The sequence below is a fragment of the Pseudophryne corroboree genome, chromosome 9 (assembly GCF_028390025.1).
Source record: "Pseudophryne corroboree isolate aPseCor3 chromosome 9, aPseCor3.hap2, whole genome shotgun sequence".
Lineage (NCBI taxonomy): Eukaryota > Metazoa > Chordata > Amphibia > Anura > Myobatrachidae > Pseudophryne > Pseudophryne corroboree.
Window position 1 is genome coordinate 351,047,058 of NC_086452.1, and position 18,604 is coordinate 351,065,661.

The window sequence follows — 18,604 nt, forward strand, 5'->3', positions numbered from 1 at the left end:
CAGGAGACAGGGCACAAAAATAAAAGCTTTAGGTCTAGGTGGTGTGCACTGGCTCCTCCCCCTATGACCCTCCTCCAAGCCTCAGTTAGGATACTGTGCCCGGACGAGCGTACACAATAAGGAAGGATTTTGAATCCCGGGTAAGACTCATACCAGCCACACCAATCACACCGTACAACCTGTGATCTGAACCCAGTTAACAGTATGACAAACGTAGGAGCCTCTGAACAGACGGCTCACAACAATAACAACCCGATTTTTTTGTAACAATAACTATGTACAAGTATTGCAGACAATCCGCACTTGGGATGGGCGCCCAGCATCCACTACGGACTACGAGAAATAGATTTATCGGTAAGTAAAATCTTATTTTCTCTGACGTCCTAGTGGATGCTGGGACTCCGTCAGGACCATGGGGATTATACCAAAGCTCCCAAACGGGCGGGAGAGTGCGGATGACTCTGCAGCACCGAATGAGAGAACTCCAGGTCCTCTTTAGCCAGGGTATCAAATTTGTAGAGTTTTACAAACGTGTTCTCCCCCGACCACGTAGCTGCTCGGCAGAGTTGTAATGCCGAGACCCCTCGGGCAGCCGCCCAAGATGAGCCCACCTTCCTTGTGGAATGGGCCTTGATAGATTTAGGCTGTGGCAGGCCTGCCACAGAATGTGCAAGTTGAATTGTGCTACAAATCCAACGAGCAATCGTCTGCTTAGAAGCAGGAGCACCCAGCTTGTTGGGTGCATACAGTATAAACAGCGAGTCAGATTTTCTGACTCCAGCCGTCCTTGAAATATATATTTTCAATGCCCTGACAACGTCCAGCAACTTGGAATCCTCCAAATCGCTAGTAGCCGCAGGCACCACAATAGGCTGGTTCAGGTGAAACGCTGAAACCACCTTAGGCAGAAACTGAGGACGCGTCCGCAGTTCTGCCCTGTCCGAATGGAAAATCAGATATGGGCTTTTATACGATAAAGCCGCCAATTCTGACACTCTCCTGGCTGAAGCCAGGGCCAGTAGCATGGTTACTTTCCATGTAAGATATTTCAAATCCACCGATTTGAGTGGCTCAAACCAATGGGATTTGAGAAAATCCAAAACTACATTAAGGTCCCACGGAGCCACTGGGGGCACAACCGGGGGCTGTATATGTAGTACTCCTTTTACAAAAGTCTGGACTTCAGGAACTGAAGCCAATTCTTTCTGGAAGAAAATCGACAGGGCCGAAATTTGAACCTTAATGGACCCTAATTTGAGGCCCATAGACAATCCTGTTTGCAGGAAATGTAGGAATCGACCCAGTTGAAATTCCTCCGTCGGGGCCTTCCTGGCCTCACACCACGCAACATATTTTCTCCAAATGCGGTGATAATGTTGTGCAGTCACCTCCTTCCTGGCTTTTACCAGGGTAGGGATGACCTCTTCCGGAATGCCTTTTTCCCTTAGAATTCGGCGTTCAACCGCCATGCCGTCAAACGCAGCCGCGGTAAGTCTTGGAATAGACACGGTCCCTGCTGAAGCAGGTCCCGTCTTAGAGGTAGAGGCCACGGATCTTCCGTGAGCATCTCCTGAAGTTCCGGGTACCAAGTTCTTCTTGGCCAATCCGGAGCCACGAGTATCGTTCTTACTCCCCTTTGCCGTATAATTCTCAGTACTTTTGGTATGAGAGGCAGAGGAGGAAACACATACACTGACTGGAACACCCACGGTGTTACCATAGCGTCCACAGCTATTGCCTGAGGGTCTCTTGACCTGGCGCAATACCTGTCCAGTTTTTTGTTGAGGCGGGACGCCATCATATCCACCTTTGGTTTTTCCCAACGGTTCACAATCATGTGGAAGACTTCTGGATGAAGTCCCCACTCTCCCGGGTGTAGATCGTGTCTGCTGAGGAAGTCCGCTTCCCAGTTGCCCACTCCCGGAATGAACACTGCTGACAGTGCTATCACATGATCTTCCGCCCAGCGAAGAATCCTTGCAGCTTCTGCCATTGCCCTCCTGCTTCTTGTGCCGCCCTGTCTGTTTACGTGGGCGACTGCCGTGATGTTGTCCGACTGGATCAACACCGGCTGACCCTGAAGCAGGGGTTTTGCCAGGCTTAGAGCATTGTAAATCGCTCTTAGCTCCAGTATATTTATGTGAAGAGACATCTCCAGGCTTGACCACACTCCCTGGAAGTTTCTTCCCTGTGTGACCGCTCCCCAGCCTCTCAGACTGGCATCCGTGGTCACCAGGACCCAGTCCTGTATGCCGAATCTGCGGCCCTCTAACAGATGAGCACTCTGCAACCACCACAGAAGAGACACCCTTGTCCGTGGAGACAAAGTTATCCGCTGATGCATCTGCAGATGCGATCCGGACCATTTGTCCAGCAGATCCCACTGAAAAGTTCGTGCGTGGAATCTGCCGAATGGAATCGCTTCGTAAGAAGCCACCATTTTTCCCAGGACTCTTGTGCATTGATGCACAGACACTTTTCCTGGTTTTAGGAGGTTCCTGACAAGTTCGGATAACTCCCTGGCTTTCTCCTCCGGAAGAAACACCTTTTTCTGAACCGTGTCCAGAATCATTTCCAGGAACAGCAGACGTGTCGTCGGGGTCAATTGAGATTTTGGAAAATTCAGAATCCACCCGTGCTGTTGCAGCACTACTTGGGTTAGTGCTACTACGTCCTCCAGCTGTTCTCTGGACCTTGCCCTTATCAGGAGATCGTCCAAGTAAGGGATAATTAATACGCCTTTTCTTCGCAGAAGAAACATCATTTCGGCCATTACCTTGGTAAAGACCCGAGGTGCCGTGGACAATCCAAACGGCAGCGTCTGAAACTGATAATGACAGTTTTGCACCACGAACCTGAGGTACCCTTGATGTGAAGGGCAAATTGGGACATGCAGGTAAGCATCCTTGATGTCCAGGGACACCATAAAGTCCCCTTCTTCCAGATTCGCTATCACTGCTCTGAGTGACTCCATCTTGAACTTGAATTTTTGTATGTACAGGTTCAAAGATTTCAGATTTAGAATAGGTCTTACCGAGCCGTCCGGCTTCGGTACCACAAATAGTGTGGAATAATACCCCTTTCCCTGTTGTAGGAGGGGTACCTTGACTATCTCCTGCTGAGAATACAGCTTGTGAATGGCTTCCAATACCGTCGCCCTGTCTCAGGGAGACGTTGGCAGAGCAGACTTTAGGAACCGGCGAGGGGGAGACTTCTCGAACTCCAACCTGTAACCCTGAGATACTACCTGCAGGATCCAGGGGTCCACCTGTGAGTGAGCCCACTGTGCGCTGAAATTCTTGAGTCGACCCCCCACCGCCCCTGAGTCCGCTTGTAAAGCCCCAACGTCATGCTGAGGGCTTTGCAGAAGCCGGGGAGGGCTTCTGCTCCTGGGAGGGAGCTGCTTGGTGCACTCTCTTACCCTTTCCTTTGCCTCGGGGCAGATATGACTGTCCTTTTGCCCGCTTGTTCTTATAGGAACGAAAGGACTGCGGCTGAAAAGACGGTGTCTTTTTCTGTTGGGAGGGGACCTGAGGTAAAAAGGTGGATTTCCCGGCTGTTGCCGTGGCCACCAAATCCGATAGACCGACCCCAAATAATTCCTCCCCTTTATACGGCAATACTTCCATATGCCGTTTGGAATCCGCATCACCTGACCACTGTCGCGTCCATAAACTTCTTCTGGCAGATATGGACATCGCACTTACTCTCGATGCCAGAGTGCAAATATCCCTCTGAGCATCTCGCATATAAAGAAAAGCATCCTTTAATTGCTCTATAGTCAATAAAATACTGTCCCTATCCAGGGTATCAATATTTTCAGTCAGGGAATCCGACCAAACCACCCCAGCACTGCACATCCATGCTGAGGCGATGGCTGGTCGCAGTATAACACCAGTATGAGTGTATATACTTTTCAGGGTAGTTTCCAGCCTCCTATCAGCTGGATCCTTGAGGGCGGCCGTTTCAGGAGACGGTAACGCCACTTGTTTTGATAAGCGTGTGAGTGCCTTATCCACCCTAGGGGGTGTTTCCCAGCGCGCCCTAACCTCTGGCGGGAAAGGATATAATGCCAATAACTTCTTTGAAATTAGCAGTTTTCTATCGGGGTTAACCCACGCTTCATCACACACTTCATTCAATTCCTCTGATTCAGGAAAAACTACAGGTAGTTTTTTCAGACCCCACATAATACCCCTTTTTGTGGTACTTGCAGTATCAGAGATATGCAAAGCCTCCTTCATTGCCGTGATCATATAACGTGTGGCCCTACTGGAAAATACGTTTGTTTCTTCACCGTCGACACTAGATTCGGTGTCCGTGTCTGGGTCTGTGTCGACCGACTGAGGTAAAGGGCGTTTTACAGCCCCTGACGGTGTCTGAGACGCCTGGACAGGTACTAACTGGTTTGCCGGCCGTCTCATGTCGTCAACTGATTTTTGTAACGTGCTGACATTATCACGTAATTCCATAAACAAAGCCATCCATTCCGGTGTCGACTCCCTAGGGGGTGACATCACCATTACCGGCAATTGCTCCGCCTCCACACCAACATCGTCCTCATACATGTCGACACACACGTACCGACACACAGCAGACACACAGGGAATGCTCTTATCGAAGACAGGACCCCACTAGCCCTTTGGGGAGACAGAGGGAGAGTTTGCCAGCACACACCCAAGCGCTATAAATATATAGGAACAACCCTACAGAAGTGTTGTTTCCTTTATAGCAGCTTAATATATCAATATCGCCAAAAAAGTGCCCCCCCTCTCTGTTTTACCCTGTTTCTGTAGTGCAGTGCAGGGGAGAGTCCTGGGAGCCTTCCTCGCAGCGGAGCTGTGCAGGAAAATGGCGCTGTGTGCTGAGGAGATAGGCCCCGCCCCCTATTTCGGCGGGCTCTTCTCCCGGTGTTTGTGAGACCTGGCAGGGGTTAAATACATCCATATAGCCCCAGGGGCTATATGTGATGTATTTTTAGCCAGAACAAGGTATTATCATTGCTGCCCAGGGCGCCCCCCCCCAGCGCCCTGCACCCTCAGTGATTGCTGGTGTGAAGTGTGCTGACAACAATGGCGCACAGCTGCAGTGCTGTGCGCTACCTCATGAAGACTGAAAAGTCTTCTGCCGCCGGTTTCTGGACCTCTTCACTTTTTGGCATCTGCAAGGGGGTCGGCGGCGCGGCTCTGGGACCGGACTCCATGGCTGGGCCTGTGTTCGATCCCTCTGGAGCTAATGGTGTCCAGTAGCCTAAGAAGCCAATCCATCCTGCACGCAGGTGAGTTCACTTCTTCTCCCCTAAGTCCCTCGTTGCAGTGAGCCTGTTGCCAGCAGGACTCACTGAAAATAAAAAACCTAATAACTTTTTCTAAGCAGCTCTTTAGGAGAGCCACCTAGATTGCACCCTGCTCGGACGGGCACAAAAACCTAACTGAGGCTTGGAGGAGGGTCATAGGGGGAGGAGCCAGTGCACACCACCTAGTCCTAAAGCTTTTATTTTTGTGCCCTGTCTCCTGCGGAGCCGCTAATCCCCATGGTCCTGACGGAGTCCCCAGCATCCACTAGGACGTCAGAGAAATAAATATTGCTCTCTGTAAATGGAAGGGATCTATATGAGCATGTTATGTGTATTTGCACTCACATACTGTAGGGGGTGATATAATGGCTCCTGAGATCAATCCCAACAGTACAGTAGGTAAAGTGGTTCTCAAAAATAATAATAATGAACATATATTGCTCTTGGGAACCAGTAAATGTGTAAAGTGAACTTCATATCATAGACGTGCGAGCGAGTTGTGCAGGGTGTAGCAGCCCCAACCCGAATCTGCACTAAGTGTACAGAATCGTCCGTGTACTTGGGGCATGTAGGCACAGATAGTGCGCTGGTCCGCACTCCAAATGCAACATCACCACATCATCAGCTTCCCAGGAAGATGTGAGTGTGCTGAGTTGGAGGCGTGGCTAAGTTGGGATGGTGCTGAGTGGGGTGTGGCTATGTCAAGGACTCCCTTAGAGAAGACCCAGCACATGCCTATGCTTTAAATTATAAAAAACTGACATCCACAGGTGCCATATTTATCCGGAAACAAGTACATACAAATCAGATCTGTGGTGCAGGATCTCCGGAATTAAAATAAATTATCTCAATGGCAAATTTCTAAGCAGCATTGTAAAATTATGCCAGGGTTTCAAGCTGCAGAAGCCTTTAATTAGTCCAGCCTGAAACGCTCCTCTGGTCCTGGTATGGCTGATTAGAAACCCTATCCAAAAAGTATAATAGTCGCCACAAAACTGTGCTGTCACAGAGCGCTATCCCCAGCAGTAACATCATTAATCACTTACCAGTCAAACATATTTTGTAAAACTAGTCCACAGAAAACAAAATAATCCTGTATCGGCTTGTGTCCTACGTTGCTATAATTACATTTCTTTTTGTATGCAAGAACTGATCGAACAGTGAGAAAGCGATCTAGGCTCTATGTAATAACTCCGGCATGCCATTTGCTCATTCTAGATGCATAAGGTGTCATAGAAAATATACAATCGATGAACATTAGGCAATCGCAGTTCTGAGGTCCCTTATAGGCCTTTTCCACTTAAAACCCAGGTCCGACCCAGGCAATTGAGCGCAGGTTTCAAGCTATGTCACAGCAGCTTAAAACCCCGTTCACACCGCAGGCTGGATCCGGGTCTTTCCTCTGCTGCCGCTTTGAGATGACATCATCTCCAAGTACTAGTGAGCCAACTTCCATAGGCTTTTAACAGGACCCAGGTCAATGTGCTAAGTTTATCCATGCTTGGCCACAGGTGACTAAATTAGCACCTCAGTCAATTTGATTTAACCATCTGCACTGAACCATGGATATACCTAAAACCTGGATGGTTGGGGTGCCTTGAGGAACGCGCCTGAGAACCTCTGGCCTGAGCAGTGGAAAAGGGGAATTATTGTCTTGACTTTGATTGTATAAGTAGTATGATTTGAGATATTAAGTAGAGGTTCAAATTCAGAGGTATGTAGAAAAACTGGCACGTGATTCGGGGCGTGGCCTAGCTACTATCCAGGGTGGACGTGCTTCTCTGTAGCTCCCGGCCGGCGCTGAATTAACCCCTTTCCCCTGCCCCCACCTGGAGACTTTAAGGGCACATCACCACCCCTGGAGGTCTGCGCTAGTCCCCTGATACGTGCTGCGGAGCCGGCGGACACTCTGTTTATCCGTGCAGGTTGCGGCCTACGCGGGGAGCAAAGCCGGGACCTCGAGCCCAGACGGAGCCCGGACCAGAAGTCGCCCGCGGCCGGCCCACACTGCACTTGGTGCCCTTCTGACATCCTCCCCATCAGCCACCTGGCCCTACCCGCTACCCCACGTCTCCCCGCTTACCCCCTTGCTGCCGACGGAGTTAGGCCGCGGGGTCGGGGAGCGACGTGGAGGCTCCCGCGGATTGTGGCCTGCTCCCCCTGCTGAGACCGGGACCTCGATTTGGACGCCGAGCAGCCGGACCTCCGGGCGCATAGCGGCGGCGACGCTCCCGTCCAGACTGGAATGCTCCCATCTACACAGCCAGACCTCGGCCTCACACAGCCCGCCGGCGGCCAGATGGTGGTGGGATCGCGGTGAAGAGCAGGCCAAAGGAGGCTGGAGACTGCTGAGGAGCTGTACAATCCGGCGGCCATCTTTGATTTCATACGGGCGGCTCCGGTGTGAGACGTTGAGCCCTGGAGAGAAGGCGTCGGCACTAAACACCATACGGCTTTCTGGCAGTCCGGTAGGTCATCTCCCCCCTTATTACACAACATCCCCATCACTGAGCCTGACATCCGGAGGCCGCTGATATCTATTTCCTGACACGTAGTTCCACGGCTGTTATTATCTGGAAGCTCCTCACTACATATATCTCGCTGATGCAAAGACCTGGAGATGCCCACATTATAGGCTACAGATCACCCACCCTGGCCTGAAAGCTCAACTATCCCCTCTGTCAGCTTTTTAGATCTGGGCCCCCATTTCCGGTGGGCACACCGAACGATCCGGCTGCTCCCCCTGAGAGCTATCCCTCCGGGCATCCCTGTTAGCCCAGACCAACGGCTCTCCCTGGACCAGTGACCCTGCAAACACACCGGCGGGTCCCGGGGATACCCCGGAGCAAAGTGGCATAGACCCCGGCTCGCTCCCCCCCCCATTACACCCACCGGAACTCACACAAGCAGTGTGCACCAGATGACGGCAGCCATCTTGGGTCTCGTGGAAGACGCTGACCCGGCTGCCTGAGGGATCCCTGGCCGCTCACAGCACCCCGCTGTGCTCCCCCGCCAGCTCCTTGGATCCCATACCGCTGGCTGACAGCTCCCCTCAATACAGGTACGTGAAGCGGAGCCCAACCTCGCCGCTGCAGTGGCCGCGATTCCTTGCTCCCCTGATTGAAATCCTGGACTGTCTGGAGCCTCTTGCCCCCTTAGAGGATACGCAGGGCTCAGCCAACATCTCCACTGCTCCACTGATCAGGACCATCACTCAGCTGACGCTGGTGGCGACGCTGCTGACCTGTCACCCTCCACCTGTGCCCCCATAAGCAACGATTTTACATCAACAAACCAAATTTAAAAAATCAAAACAAAAAACCAAACAGGAGGTCTTCCGGGTACCGCGCTGGTCGCTGCCTGGGCCCAGACCTTGTTGTTGTCACAGGTGGATCCTCCTCCCCCACCTCCCTCCACTTCTTACTGTACGTGTGCCTCCTTGAACTGCACCCTGATTGGACAATCCTACACATATTCCTCATAGTGCTTTTTCCCCTGGTCCCTTCCCCACTCCTCCGGGACTTACCTGCCATACTCCTGAGGGACTTGTAATCTCCTGCGACACATCTGCGCTCATTGTTTCCCTTGAGTGACGCCACGATTGGACCATATTCCCCACTATGGAAAAATACGTGGCCAAAACGCTCCGTGCGAATAAGAATTCTCAAAACAAAAATAAATTGACGGACAAAGATAGGGAACACAGCCCTATTCTGCAGGGGTCTCCATCCTCTCCAGGCAGATGAGTCACTGACGACATGGTGCCTACTGACGTCCAAGCTAGTCCATCCTCAGTACAGAGGGCCAAATAAATATCAGACATCATATCGCCTTTACTGGACGCAAAATTGGCGCCTCTGACGGAGGCAATTACATCAGCAGCAGCTCAACTGACCCAACACACTCAAACGATTCAATCACAACAAACGCACGACAATACCCTAGTGGCCATGACCGATAAGATAGAAGATTTAGAAAATTGGAATCACCGGCACAACTTACGCCTGATTGGTCTTCCAGAATCCATCAGACAGACAGATCTGCTGGACTTGGTTACTCGCTGGCTCCCCACAATCCTTGATTTGCCCCCCTCCCCCACCTCTTACCTGGTAGAACGGGCCCACCGCATCGGCCCTGATAGGCAGTCTTCTCAGTCACGTCCTAGACCAGTAATTTTTAAGTTACTAAATTATCTTGACAAAGTGAAGATCATGGAAGTCTACCGCAAGCGCTCTGACCTACGCTACGAGGAATCCAAACTTCTTCTTTTTCAGGACTTTTCCTTTCAAGTTTCGACACAACAACGGGAGTTCTCCCCTGTATGCAAGGAGCTCTATGCTAAAAACATCAGATTTGCCCTCCTATACCCGGCAAAACTGAGAGTCTTCCATGCCGGCAAACTGCATTTCTTAGACACCCCAGATTCTGCTCGGAACTTTCTCAAGTCTCTGTCATCATCACAGTCTGACTCTCGAATGGACGATGCTGATTGATGCTTCTAGACTTAAGTATCTCTCTATGTTATTTTCTCTCTCCTTATTTCCTAATGGATAGCACACTGTTGATTGGATTTTAAAATATTCACGAAGATTCTTGCCACCCGTCTCCAAGTGATTTTACCTAAATTGCTACATCCTGCCCAGACAGGATTCTTGCGCAATAGGCACTCAGTACATAATGTTCGCTCAATGTTGGCGGCCATGTATAAAACGCATGATTCATTGTAGAAGGAAAATATGGTCTTGAGCTGTGATGCAGACAAAGCCTTTGACCGAGTATCTTGGGCTCACATAGACAGATTACTTAGACTCCAAAATTTTGGTCTTGATTTTATTAAGGTATTTCACATCATCTACCAAACTCCCCAAGCCTTTTTGATGGTTAATGGTAACAACTCGAGACTATTCTCCCTATATCGAGGTACCAGACAGGGCTGCCCCTTATCCCCCCTCTTATTTAACTTGGCCTTAGACCCCCTCCTTCGCCATTTCTATAGAGAACACAGATGGCACGGCATAAAACTGGCTGATCATGAACTTAAATTCTCAGCATTTGCAGACGACATTTTACTTTACTTTAGCAACCCTCGAAAGGCCATACCACACTTACTTGACATTCTAGACTCATTTGAATTAGTCTCTGGCTTTAAAATTAATCACTCCAAAACAGAAGCCTTGGCTTTCTTTCCCTCAATAAAAGCGGGCTGGGGCGACACGTTCCCGTTTCACTGGGCCACAAACAATTGTATTACACTCAAAAAAGTCCGTATTTCGGAATATTTGGATATGGGATACTCAACCTGTACTTATTTAGGGATTTTATTCCCTGATCACCCCTCCAAGCTATACCCTCTTAATTTCCCCCCCACTATTTACTAGGACATATGCAGACTTTGCCAGATGGGCTCACCTTCCTCTCACGTATACTGGCAGGAGTCACTTGTATAAAATGATAAGCTTCCCACGCTTCCTTTATGTATTACAGATGCTTCCGCTGATTCCGCCCAAACACAAGCTAGCTCAACTGGACAAAGCACTGTCTAAATTTATTTGGGCGGGTAAGCACCCTAGATTCTCACTATTTAAATTACGCCAACCCCGTTCCCTTGGGGGCTTAAATTTACCATGCCTTCACTCATATGCCTTGGCAGCCAACTACAGGATCGCTTTGGACTGGATTGGCGGTCGGGGCATATATGCCAACACACATCTGGAACAATCTTTTACTTTTACGCCCTCTCGGTCTTTGGTGTCCCTGTTACACACCACCCCCACTTCCATACCGCACTGTGTGACAGACAATATACTTGTTTCCTCTACCTGTGTTGCCTGGCGGCAGATTCGCTCGCAACTAAAAATATCACGATATAGGTCACTGTTCCTACCTCTCTGGGGTAACCCAGACTTCAAGCCTCACACTACCTCTCCCATATTTCAGACTTGGTATGACGGAGGTCTAAAATACATCCATCACTTTCTGGACGCTGAAACTCTGACCTTACTTACACATTCCCAAATTATGGCACGTTTTCCATCTTTACGAATCCCATTCTTCCCCTTTCTTCAAGCATGCAGCTATGTACAGAAGGTCACATCTTTGTTATCTTTGCAAGATACCTCCCATACCCTGGACAAAACATTACGACTCACCCCAAATAGCAATTTTCCCACGGCGCTCACATACACACACTCCCGCGCCTTACTAAACGTGGAATCTGGCTCAGTGGGCCTCCTGAAATGGAAACTGGAATTCCCAGATCTCACTATGAAACTGATTCTGGAGGCTAACACCTATTTAGATAAAACACTAGGCTCAGTTTTATACTCAGAAATGCACCAGAAAATTCTACATAGAGCATATGTCACTCCCAAGCTACGATACCTTATACCCTCATCTCACTGTTTCAAGTGCACTGCTCCAGAAGCAGACCTTGTACACTGTTTGTGGTCATGTCCCAAGGTACGTACACTTTGGCAGGTACTCCAATCATACATCACGACTGACCTACAGTTACAATTTACTATCACTAAGACGTGGGCTTTCTGGGATATATTCCCGAAACCATCTACTACCGGACTGTCCAAGGGGCAACGTATTTTATTAATTAAACTGCTACCAAAAAGACGATCCTTTCTCAATGGATCTCCACTGGCCCTATTCCTATCTCACTACTACACCCTAGGGTCTTTCATCTATTTCACCTAGACTGGACCAATACTGCTTTACAGAAGGACAAACTGACTGAAAAATACTTTCATATTTGGTTACCCTATATCCAGACCCTCCCCCCGGTTACAAAGGAGGCCCTGCGGAAATGTTTTAAAGATAATAAATGGTACATGCTAGAGACCCTCGATTCCATAGCCCCCTTTTGAGCTCAAGGTTCTATGCTGTTTCCATATACCAGTTATGTCTCTTGCTGTTCTGATATTTGTATATTTCCTCTACTGTTCAATTCTGCTATTGTCTAGGGCTTACACGGAGTATAATTACTGTTATCATATGTTTATGCTACAATGGTTATGTAATGCATGATGATCTCATTCTGTTCTATTGTTACCTCACTGGTCAATAAAAACTTTAAAAAAAAAAAACTGTCACGTTTAAGGCTGAAATTTAAAAGGGCAATGCTTTAATAGTAAAAACCCTAAGGGCTAGATTCAATTAGCTACACTAATTACCGTGCAAGGTAAAGGGCTTGCAGCCTCAGCCTGGAGCTATTCAATTACAAGCCCTGTCCCTCAAGCAATAAATCTGTGGATAACCAGCATTAACCCATAGATTCCGGGATAAGTGCCCATAAGTTTACATCACTCGTGATAAGGGCAGAATTCTCTCCTTACCGTGGATTTCCATGTTAAATGCAGCCTGCAGGCCTATCATGGGCTGCCGCAGCCTACAAGTGACTAGCCTTGGCCACTGCTATAAGTCCATGGCAATAAGTGTGGCTAATTGAATCTGCCCTAAATGTGCGAGTAGTCAGTGGTTTGAAACAAGATTTTTTAAATAAATGGCAGCAAAAAAAAGTATTACAAACTCATGCTGTACAATGGGCGTTAATTCAGAGTTGATCGCAGCAGCAAGTTTGTTAGCAGATGGCCAAAACCATGTGCACTGCAGGGGTGCACTGCAGGGGGGGGGGGGGGGGGGGGGGGGCAGATATAACATGTGCAGAAAGAGTTAGATTTGGGTGTGGTGTGTGTTCAAACTGAAATTTAAATTGCAGTGTAAAAATAGAGCAGCTAGTATTTACCCTGCACAGAAACAAAATAATCCACCCAAATCTAACTCTCTCTGCAAATGTTATATCTGCCCCCCCCCCCCCTGCAGTGCACATGGTTTTGCCCATCCGCTAACAAATTTGCTGCTGCGATCAACTCTGAATTACCACCAATGTATGAAACATGCATTGTCTATGCACAATTACAAAAGTAAATAATATTAATAATATTATATTCTCCTATTTTACATTTCTTTTCTCTGAATATGCTTTTATTACACACATTTACATAGGAACAAAGTTGTGACTTGCAGCAAAAATATACCATAAATGATAATTTTATTTTATTTTTCAATTTCAAATATTGTATGTAAAGATACAATTTTTGTTTCCCCCTAACTAGAGTACTTTCATCTGTATTCACAGAGTTCGTAACCCTGGTGGCTGAATGCTAAGTCACTGAAGCTCTGTTGTTATTTGTGCACAGCGTTCACCCTCCTTAAAAGCCAAATTATTTATTGCTCCCGTTTTATACTCCACCTCTGGTCTCTGCCTCCTGGATCTCCGTGCTGGAACAAATCATAACAAAATGCAATAAAGGGCAAAAACACCTCAGAAACTGGAATCTCTTGTCTTTTTTTTTACCAATAATTAGTTTCTATTGTAATTGGGTTGTAAAAACACAGTAGATGCCGCCATTTTGTGTTCTGAACTAATAATCAATGCAGCCTATGAATTCACTAGAAAGAAATCAGTGACGTCACTGTGGAACTGGACAAGGTGTGTAAACGAAAGCTACACTTTCAGTTCTACAAATGACTGTGTCTGCATGATAATGGGGCATATGTGTCATGGCTTGGAGAGAGATAAAGTACCGACCAAACCAGGGGCGGTTTAACAGAGGAGGGGGGTCCTATGTGCAGAATCTGAGCAGGCCCCACTCCTCGCTACAGTGCAGTAGACTGGCAATGTGCCAGAGTCTACTGCGCATGTGCAGGTCTCTGGAAACATGGTGCACGCCATGTTCTGGTGACTAATTTGTACTGCGTATGTGCAGCGGCTATTTTGACTGTGATTTCTGCTGAAGTGCCCATGTGGGACTCTGAAAAAGGTAAGTAATTAAACATGGGTGCAGTGTGTGCGGTGTTGGCCCCCTGTGGACCCAGGGGCCCGTGTGCACCAGACACCCTGCACCCAATATACTGTAGATATGCCAACGCCAATGAACCAATCAGCTCTTAACTGCCATTTTTCAAATACAGCCTGTAACATGGCACTTAGAACCTGATTGGTTGGTACTTTATCTTTCTCCACTTATCTCTCTCCAAGCTTTCATACATAAGTCCCAATCTCCTTTAGAGAGAGAGGCGGAGAGGGGGGCAGAGAATATGGGGGGGCAGAGAGGACAGAGAGGCAGAGAGAGGGGTGCAGAGAGGAGAGATGTGGACAGAGAGAGGAGAGCAGGGGGTAGAGAGGTGGCAGAGAGTAAAAAGAGATATAGGCAGAGAGGGGTGAGAGACAGAGAGAGTCAGGGGTGTAAAAAAGAGAGGATAGGAAAGTGAGATGCAGAGAGATTACAGAAAACATAAAAATCCAACAGTCTGATAATGCTGATTTGATTACCTTATAACCTTCACAATAATGGGTAAGAGACACAGTACGCAATTGGCGTATGGGGTACCGTAAGGGTACGCACTTAGCGTAGCATACGCTCGGCCGTGATCGAGACGCACATGCGGCACGCTCGCTCACAGCTTAATGCGTGGTGTCGAGCACGCTATAGGCGAGCGACTACCGTAATGCTACGCTACCAGCGTAGCGGACGCTCGAGACCACGAGGAGATCACGAGCGGCGCAGACGCTTACAAGATGACAATCAGTAAACCTTGAATGTAACACACAGAAAGGACACTCTTATACTGTAAACCTTGTACTGAAACACTGTAGCGATATAACGCTGCTTAACCTGATTAACACTAAAGCTGTTTGAGCGATCGAGACGCTCCTATTACCCTCAGCAATGTAAATGAACACACGATACCGTGCTAAGGTTCCAACACCTTTACTAATAAGCTTTTAGTTATATCGAAAAGGGGAAACAGTTACAAGTCATACACTACAGACTAACATATAATTCTAACAGATTATCTAGATAGAAATATACAATAACGTTACAATTTTATACTAAACAGAGAGAGAGAGAATGTGGCCAATACAAACAAAGAGCGAGATGATTACAGAGAATTACTTACACACACTGGGAATGATCGCTGCGCAGCCTGGTACCAGCTCCGAGTTAGTCAATATGAAAACCGTTGGTGGAGTGAGAGGGAGCTGCCCAGGCTGGCTGATCTTATATACACTGAGTACAGTATACTACAAAGGGACCTATAATCTCATTGTTCATTGGACACAGGAATGTCTCCTCGCATCATAACAAAAGGTCATAGGTTAGTTTGAACAGGTGGGCTGTGACTATATCAAACTGCTCAAGTGGGAGGGAATCTGAAGATTCCCGCCGCATGGGTAATGAATCACAAATATATGAAATGTCCAGAATCTACTAATGGCCATAACTATACGCAGGAGCGATTAATCTTTACCTAACCAACACCGGATTGTTGCTATTAAAATGTTCTTTAGTTAGGTACCAGACACAGCTGTTCAAACCCTGTCTGACCCTTCGTACCATACAAAGAGGAATTCCTCTGTCCAGCGACCATTTACATTAAACAAACTTACAATCATTATTAAGGGGAACATTATCTATAAAACATGCTATTTGGTTCTATTATTAAACGATTGAGTCGCCCGCTAGACGCACACAAACTCTACCGTAAATGCACATACCACGAGCTCGAGCGCATGGCCGAGGCGCCATCACGCGGCTGCGTATATCCGCACGCACGGGAGAGAATGTGCACGTGCAGCAGGCACGCGCATGAGGTGAATATATGGCAACGTGTAGCATGATATTTTTCTGACTTTGACAAGTCCTTAGGCAAAAGTAAATACAGCTATACAACGCCGCTTTTACATCACTGTAGCTCCAAGTATGAAAGAAAGATATAAACATTAAATATGTGTAAGCAAATAAAAAAATAAATGTATCCCGCAGGAACCGCTTACCTTTTGCTGCCTCTGACTCCATGTCATGTACAGTAGCTGGGCTGCTTACCTCTGTTGTACATCTCTCTCCCTCTCCTCCCATTGTGGATGTGCCCTTTTCTTCTCCTCTAACTGCTGACAGACGGGCCGAGGCTTACCGATTGTGGGTTTCAACCACCCAGAGCCTCCCAACCACCCAAAGCAAGTGTGGGCACTGCGGGGGGCGGGGCTGCTGTAGGGTCCGCCTACAGATTGCAAGGAAAAGCGGAACTGTGGTGATGATGGCTGTCACTAGCCAGTGTTCTGCTCGGATGACGCTATACGGTTGCAGCGCTGTTCATCCCTGTGCCCATATGTACACATAAGTACACAGTCACTGTGGCTGTGTGTTAAGGGGGAAGGGGGTGCGGATCTGCCACTGAACTCCACAGCTGCGTAGGAGCGGCTCCAGACAGGGGGGGGGGCCTTATAGGGGGGCCTGGGGTTACTAACCCCCCCCCTTAATCCGGCTCTGTCTACACTCAGTAACTATCTTTACTTATCCCATATTCTATTACACCTCACTATTATATTCTACCAGTGTGATGCCCTGGGTTTTCTTTTTTGGGCTGGGCTGTTTTGGGGGTGACCTTGACGCGGTGGGCAAGCCCATATTATTATTCAATTATATACTAACAACCTCTAATTATAATATATATTTTAATTTATAGTAATGATTGCATAGTGCATCTGTACCCATTACTTTTAGTGTAGTACCAAAAATCTCAGCAGATAGCACCTCTCATTACAACCACTAGGGTGTGCAGTCTAGACCAGTGGTTCCCAACCTCGGTCCTCAAGTACCCCCAACATTTCATGTTTTCCAGGTCTCCTCACAGGGATTGCAAGTGAAATAATTAGCTCCACCTGTGGGTCTTTTAAAATGTGTCAGTAAATAAATAAATAAATAAATAAATACACCTGTTCAACTGCTAGGTGACCTGGAAAATATGAACTGTTGGGGGTACTTGAGGACCAAGGTTGGGAACCACTGGTCTAGACCCATTCCCCTTGAGGAGTTTGAAAAGACCCATGCTCATTTCATGGCTGCAGGCTACATACAACTGATTTACAGAGGAGGTCGTTTACAAAAAACACCTGTAGCAGACACAAAACACCCAGCACACTCCATGGTTTGCGTCCCCTCTTCTTGTGTGTAGGGGTGGAAAACTCATTATGAGCGGCAGTATGTAAGATTCAGACATCTCATGCCATTCAAATCCCTGAAAATCCGCCCTTTCCATTAAATAACATTTTTCCTTTATAATACTACTCAGTAACAGTTTAATGCTGATGCAAGGCTTAAATAAATCATGAGAGTGATGGAACACTGAGACGATTTGAAATATAGGCTAACAATGATTAAGTCTCAGCCTGTAACAGCTTACAGTCGTTAGCACTATGCCTCAAGCAATGGGTTCAGCGGCAACTAGGTCACTAGAAACGCAAAAACCAGACTTGGGTCACTTGAGGTGTCTAAGGGGGACATTTACTAAACAGTGATAAGAGAGGAGAAGTGAGCCAGTGGAGAAGTTGCCCCATCAACCAATCAGCAGCTCTGTATAATTTTATAGTATGCAAATCATAGATGTTACTTTAGTGCTGATTGGTTGCCATGGGCAAAATTCTCCACTGGCTCATTTCTCCGCTCTTATCACTGCTTTTGTAAATGTCCCCCTAAGTCTTGTAAATCACCCTGGTCCCAATAGTCCAGAGCTTTAGAGAAGAATCTCAGCACTTCTTAGTATGGGCTGGTAGCCTCCTAGAGGTTAGTGCCCCAAACACATTCCCCCCCCCCCCCCCCCCCCCCCCTCCCCCTTTCACCATAATGGAGGCTCCAGCCCTGCACTGAGCAGACTGGGGTTGGTTTTCACTATGGAAGCTCCCTCCACTTCTTAAGTCCTATTTTCATAACATGTTGACATACTATTACACTTGAAAGTTAATTTCATCAGTATTTCTCTGTAAAGCGCTGCTGAATATGTGGGTGCTATAAAAATAAGGATTTTAATTACCTACCGGTAAATCCTTTTCTCGTAGTCCGTAGAGGATGCTGGGGTCCACATTAGTACCATGGGGTACAGACGGGTCCACTAGGAGCCACTGGCACTTTAAAAGTTTGAGAGTGTGGGCTGGCTCCTCCCTCTACGCCCCTCCTACCAGACTCAGTCTAGAAACTGTGCCCAAGGAGACAGACAACTTCGAGAGAAGTATTTTACACAGATAGTGACGAGATTCACACCAGCTCACACACAAGGCAAACCAAGCTAACTAGCTTGAAACATCAGCAACGGCTGAACAGTATTACTTACCAAGTAACAAAACAGTAGTTAACCAAGAACTAAGCAGTACTGAACTAAGTAACAACTGCAGGATCACGAAGCGCTGTGCGGACGCCCAGCATCCTCTACAGCAGGGGTGGGGAACCTCCGGCCCGCGGG

The 18,604-nt window shown here is 47.8% G+C and overlaps 2 protein-coding genes across 5 annotated transcripts in view; one reads left to right on the plus strand and one right to left on the minus strand.

Moving 5' to 3' along the window:
• Nucleotides 1-18,604, minus strand: part of NCF4 (neutrophil cytosolic factor 4) — a 554,470-nt gene that overhangs the window by 415,514 nt on the left and 120,352 nt on the right. The window lies entirely within an intron of this gene.
• Nucleotides 1-18,604, plus strand: part of PVALB (parvalbumin) — a 408,212-nt gene that overhangs the window by 49,963 nt on the left and 339,645 nt on the right. Inside the window, exon 5 of one of the 4 annotated variants that reach the window (XM_063940674.1) lies at nt 10,781-10,854. The exons of 2 other annotated variants lie outside the window; for them this stretch is intronic. In XM_063940674.1, coding sequence (XP_063796744.1) covers nt 10,781-10,839 — 59 coding nt within the window. In that variant the 3' untranslated portion in view covers nt 10,840-10,854. Of the gene's footprint in view, nt 1-10,780; nt 10,855-13,442; nt 13,636-18,604 lie in introns of those variants that run through there. One more of the 4 variants, XM_063940675.1, reaches the window with a different exon arrangement.